Raw genomic sequence first — 6,238 nt, 5'->3', positions numbered from 1 at the left:
CCATCCAATAGCTGACTGTGAGCATCCACTTCTGTGTTTGCTAGGCCCCGGCCTAGTCTCACAAGAGACAGCTATATCAGGGTCCTTTCAGCAAGATAGTATACTTCTAATCTAACTTAGGCAAACTGTACCAAGAACTGTTTAAAACCTCACATACACTCATATAGTAATGGAAAACTGGACATCGCCTTCAGAAATCAATCCCCCTGGAATCACCTCCCTTCCAACTTTCAAATAATCAATACTCCCATACAATATGGAATCAAAGAGAGGCCTGAAGAACACAAGGCNCAGAGTCAGACAGCAAGGCTCAGCAACAGTGAACCAAAGCCCAGGGCTCCCCAGATAGCGTTTGTCCCTGACAGTACTCTGCAGGGTGGTGAGGAAGTCACCAGCCATTTTGAAAGCTCACTAACAAATATTCAGGATGGCTTTGGAGGTGTGCACATAGGGCCTGTGACCAGTTCCTGGGGAACTGTGGGGACAGGTGTGCAAGGCCATGGGGGCAGCCTGGGCATCTGGTGAGCATGCCTGCCACGCTGTGCAGCAGCAAGGACAATCCCTGGAAAAGCATTTCTAGAGGCAGCAGCTGAAGCTTTAGGNAAAAGCTAATGAGAGCAGCAGTATCCCACCCACAAGACAGGTTCCCAAAGTCCAAAGAACAGTGTGGGNCTGCTCTACCCTCTCATCTGCGGGGAGAACCACAGAGGGACCAGACAGTCAGGGAGGCAGGAGGGGGCTCTGGAGGAGAGATATGACCTGGGCCATCAGCCCTCTTTCCATCTTCATCAGAGCCCATCAGGATGGCTAGTTAAGTACCGCCATGCTGTAGGAGGACCAGAGGGGGAGGGGCACACATGGGCTTGGTATTTGTTACCCTGAGGGCAGATGAGGCCAGTCACCANGATGCCACGTGGAAAGATCATCGATGGAGAAGCCATCCCTGGGGAGGTGCCATACNCCCATGTGAACNTGGGTTTGAGTGATGTGGGAAGGCTGGGGAGAGTGTGCGAGAATTTAGGGTGCCCAACAGCACTGGGTGGGGCCCTAAGGCTGGTCGAGGTTAATCTGAGTCACTGTGGAACNGGAAGAAGCCCCTGGAAACCAACTTTAGAGAAACTTCCCGTGTGTCCATCAGTGCCCTTTCTGAAAGGAGCAAGTTACACGGGTTTGGAAACAGGAGGGACAAGCCCCATGGTGAGACTGACTTGTTGCCCAGGGTCAGGGCCAAGTGTGGGTGCTTACCTGGAGCCTTGGTGTAGCTGGCTACGGACCCATTGACCAGGCCTGCATACAGGCCTTGTGGGGAGCAGGCCAAGCTCATGACTGTGGACTTGTCCGGTGTGTAGAAGTGCTGAAGCCTCACCTTCTTGCAGCCCTGACTGCTTTTGTAAATGGAAATGCTGCAAACAAAAGAGCACACGTTGGCAGGCCTGCGTGTGCCAGAGAGAGGTCCAGGTGCCAGTCTGCATCAGCAAATGGCACGTGTCCTCCTCACCTCCCTCCTTCCTCCCGCTATGTTAACCCGAATTTAAAAAACACCCACAACCATTATAATTACATTCTTATAGTTTGAAGAGAGAGCCTGGGTCACAGTTCATTTTCTTCCTATACATTTTAGAATGTTAATCTTCCATTAAATGGTGTTAAAGTTCCATATGATTATAAGATATTGTTCCTTTATTCCAACATGGAATAAGTGGCATGTTTTTCTTTTTTTAAGAAGAATTAACCCCTTTTAAAAACTATCAGATCTCTTACCAGATTGGTTACCTTGGGCATGGTCACTTTAGCGTGCAATGACTGAGCAGAAGCCCCCCCCTTGCATCTTACACTAGGCTCCCACTCCCGACGTGCGAGGTGGCATGGCTCGCTCTGAGGACAATCCCTAGAACAGTGTGTGCTCTCTGTGTTCTTTACCTTCCCTCTTCTGTGCCCAGGCAGATGGTGGGCACATGGGGTGCTCTCGAGGCTGCGGCTTCTGGATCCTTGGTTTCGGTGGTCTCTTGGGGCTTTGACTCCTCTGCGGGAATGTATACCATACACAGGATGCGTGACTCCACATTGAAGCACTCAATGACTTTGGGGTTGGAACCTTGGAAGGAGACAATGGCGACCTGACCCATCTGGTTGCTACAGCTTCCAATCTAAGAGAGGAGGCGAGGGAGAGAGCGTGTGACGTCAGGCATGCTTCTGGAATTGCTACCGCTTCTGATGAGGCGTGATCCTGGATATGGAGAAGTCTGACCCAGGACAGTACTGATTTCCATGTGTGAGTCACACTCAGAAAAGCAAATGAGGTGAAAGGATTCCCAGGAGAGCCCATTTCTCTTTTCAACGTGTTAAATTTGGCGAAGTTTTCAGTAACATGAATACAACTTCATTTTCAAAACGGCAAGTATACACATCCGACACCCAACACTCGTTCTGTACACTAGGCAAGGGCCTAGTCACGCAGTCACTTTATAATGTGCTGGAGAGCAAATTAGTGCCAGTGTTAAGTAAGCTGGCATCAAAGTGCTATAGTGCTTATCCTTAGTGAAAAGACAAGCCTTTCAAGAGGCAAAAACTGGAAAGAACCGAGCCCAAAGGAGGTCATGCCAGGGGCACACTNCATGCGGTCAGGGAGCACTCTGTGCTCCTCCAACCCAGAGCACACTATCATACCTTCCTCTCTTTCCTNCATGCATTCCATGCTACAAGTAAGTAAACCCATTGAACCCTGTTGAAAGGAGGGGCAGCCGTCAGGTCCCTGGTCATGGATGAGTGTTTGCCTACATGCATGTGTCTGTGTGTGTGCCAAGCTGCGGCAGTTACAAATCTGCTCAGAAGGAACCTACTACCCAGAAAGAGTACAGTGTCTCTGCTGGTCCCTAGGCAGGCACACTGAAACAGCAGCTGGCCACGCTGCCCCGTTCTGAACACTACTAGCAAGGGCTCTGAGCAGCAGCTCTGCCTGGACAGGGATGTCAGCTCTGAGCGGTGTGTACTGAGAAGGGAAGTGGGAGGGGCCAGAGGACAGGGACCCAGGCCCAGGGACATTCTTCTCGTGTGCAAGAACCAGAAAGCACTATTGCAACTGAGCATTGCCCGGAGCCTGGACTTGGTGTGGGACAAATCCATCCCAGCTATGACACCAGTGTTAAAAAGCCAGCAATGTTTTCGAAGGTGGGGGGAGAGGGGGAAGCCAGTGTGGTGAGACACCAGAGCGCATGGCACACCCAAGCCACTGTTGCAGCCTTTAAGTTCGTCATCNTGGGTCTTTATTCCACTGTAAAAGTCTTAGATGAAAAAGGACAGAAGCCAACATTTTAATCCCCAAGTCCAAACCTCACAGGGAAAGCTCTGTTTGGAAACCTAACCTGGTAGTCTCTGCTCAGCTCTCCTCAGCCACCTGCCAGCTCGTCAATTGGCCCTAGCAACAGGCGAAAGTGCTTACCCACAGGAAGCCACGGGCTGTGGAGGGTGAGGCTGGTTGACTTTCATTGCTCAGGTAAGGTTCAGGGTTATAAGCTGCACATTCAATCTGCAATGGAAGACAACATTGAAGATTCAAAATGTTTTCCATCCTCTGCCGGCTGAACCATGGGCTCGAGCCCACGGATACAAACAGCCAACTGTGTAAGTCTTACATGTTGGTTTTGCAGACATAAATCCCCAAGGTCTTTTGTGGTTTTGTCTTAGAACCCCCTCAACCATGTCAAAAGCCAGTTGGGCATGCCAAATCAGCCAGGAGGACCCAGCGAGGAGCAGGAAAACCGATGGTGTGTCTGCTGGCCTTTCTGACACATGAGCTGTGTGGGTTCACAGGGCAAGAGTTCTGAGGCTTCCAAAGGCTTGCTCTCTTGAGCCAGGGATAAGATACTCCCCAGGGACAAGATACTCCCCAGGGATAAGATACTCCCCAGGAAGTGGGTTAGGGGTCAGGAATGAAGGAGAGAGAACAGTGTCAAGTTACTTCTTAAAGAAAGACATGGCACCTTGTTAGTGGCTTTGGACCTTNGTGCCTGGCACGTTAACAGACAAGGAGCACACTACATCAAGGAGATAAAGGCATTAGAGTCCTGACTGACCTACAGAGCGGGACTGTTGGTGGGGCTGGGTCGTCACAGAGGAGGGAGATGCTGGAGTAGTGGGCATGGAGCATCCAATAACCTCAGCCAGCAGCAGGCCATGCAGACAGTGGCTGAGCCTTATTGGTGAGCTCCCAGCTACCATTTCCAAGACTACCAAAACCATTTCCTCTCAACTAGTAATATCGGGGCCCAACAGTAGCATTCCCCAAGTAAGTCTCCTGCAAAAGCAGGNACTGCCTGCCNGGGGTCCTCACCTTGAACTCTGGTTGCTTGGCCACCATCACAGGCATGTGTCCCACCAGGAGAGGGTGTGTCTCCTTCTTGGCTAGGTTGCCATCGTCATCCACACAGAACCATCCCATATGGTTCTCCTCCTCTGTGGGCACATTCAGAGAGAGCAGAACTGAGCTGCTGGGGTGAATATGAATGCCCGTCATGTCCGTGCAGCTGCCCAACCGTTCACAGCATGTGAGCAAGAATGAGTCTATCTTGGGAAGCAGCACTGCCTTTCTCTCCTTAACTCGAGGTGGGGGGAGGACACCACTCGCTGCTGCAACCTAGCAGCATGGCATGGGGACTCACGCTCCCTGCCTGTCCCTGAAATNAACACGCCAACATGGGCTGGGTCCATCCAGATTCATCGAAGCATTCATGAACATGAAGACGTAATTAACTCCTAAAGAGGATGGCCACCTTAGCCCTGAGTGAGCACAGGTGCTTACACACTCGTCATCTCACAAGGTGTCGTCCCTTTGCTTGTAGAGGCACAACCCAGCGAAACACCCAGGAGGGGTCAAAGAGCTATGACCCTGTCCTCAGTCAGGCCAGGGGTCTCCCTTTCACAGTAAGAGTCTTTTTCCTAGGGGACCAGCAATGGCCAACTTATGATTTATTCTTGGGTGACTTTTCAGACAGTCTGCACTCAGGAGAGCTTTCACAAGTGTGTATACACGCCTACCCATGTACAGGTAATCAACTACAGGCACAGAAACCCGCACCTGCACACACATACCAGCATTCACTCACAGGCCACATATATGCACACACACGGCACTGCAGTGCACACTGAGTTAAAAAGATCTGTGTGTATATGAATTCTATATAAGTTNTATAGAGAAGGATCTCTATGTGGGTCTTCCTGCCTGCCTGNCTACCTACCTACCCATAATCCTTCGGTCTATATACCTATCTGTCTACCTAACTACCTATCACCTGACAATCTATTTACATACTATATATCATCCACCTACCAACCTTTTGTCTATCTACCTTATTATAGATTATCTATCGATTTGCCAACTTACCTATCATTTCTCATCTACAGACCTATCATCCATCTACATTTCTATCTATCTATCTATCTGTCTATCTATCTATTCATCCATCCATCCATCCATCCATCCACTTACCTACCGATCTATCTACACAGGCTAAAAGGATACATGAACCAGCAAACACCTATCCATGTCTAGCCAAAGGAAAACCACAGGACTGATGTTTCAAGCTGGGAGCCCTGAGTGACAAGATAAGATACACTACACTCCCTGTCACAGGAGGGGCTGAACACGGAGGCTGAGATGCTCTGTCCTTTCCACTCCATGCCAGGGTTTCAGGCTCTGGACCAGGGCTTCAGCCCCAGGGATCCACCCTTGTGCTCAATACTCACAATATACAAGAATTTCATACCTCAATAGAAGCCACTGATGCATTCTTCAGACCCTGAGTTATAACACAGTCTTGTAACTTTCCCACTTAAAGCTCTGCTTCCAGGTCACGGGAAGTTTTCTCTCTACCCTGGTTTCACCCTCTCAGGTGGATGCATAATCACATGACCTCTCTGATGTCCCTGAAACAGCCCTTTCTTAATGGAGCGTGGCCAGTCAGCTTAAACCCTGTGTCTTACCAAGAGCCAGNTTGGCCATCTGCAGGCTGCTGACCCAGGACTCCTTGATGGCTGGTGTAAGCGTATTGAACACAGCAGTGAAGAACGTGGGCCGCCCCGACCTGCGGAGAAGAGGGGCGCTCCCTTTACAGACTGCACGGTACACATACAGTCAGCCTGCACAGTACACATACAGTCAGCCTGCACGGTACACATACAGTCAGCCTGCACGGTACACATACAGTCAGCCTGCACGCTACACATACAGTCAGCCTGCACG

The 6,238-nt window shown here is 50.3% G+C and overlaps 1 protein-coding gene across 1 annotated transcript in view; it reads right to left on the bottom strand.

Annotated features, from left to right (window-relative positions):
- The window catches only part of Arhgef10 (Rho guanine nucleotide exchange factor 10), a 72,077-nt gene that overhangs the window by 20,193 nt on the left and 45,646 nt on the right, over positions 1-6,238 (bottom strand). Inside the window, exons 13-17 of the mRNA XM_029480672.1 lie at positions 5,980-6,080; positions 4,331-4,452; positions 3,440-3,526; positions 1,921-2,147; positions 1,246-1,403 (exon numbers count right to left, since the gene is read on the bottom strand). Coding sequence (XP_029336532.1) covers positions 1,246-1,403; positions 1,921-2,147; positions 3,440-3,526; positions 4,331-4,452; positions 5,980-6,080 — 695 coding nt within the window. The remainder of the gene's footprint in view (positions 1-1,245; positions 1,404-1,920; positions 2,148-3,439; positions 3,527-4,330; positions 4,453-5,979; positions 6,081-6,238) is intronic.

This window comes from Mus caroli, chromosome 8, assembly GCF_900094665.2.
Source record: "Mus caroli chromosome 8, CAROLI_EIJ_v1.1, whole genome shotgun sequence".
In the NCBI taxonomy this organism is placed as follows: domain Eukaryota; kingdom Metazoa; phylum Chordata; class Mammalia; order Rodentia; family Muridae; genus Mus; species Mus caroli.
This window is presented reverse-complemented; position numbering and strand designations above follow the sequence as displayed.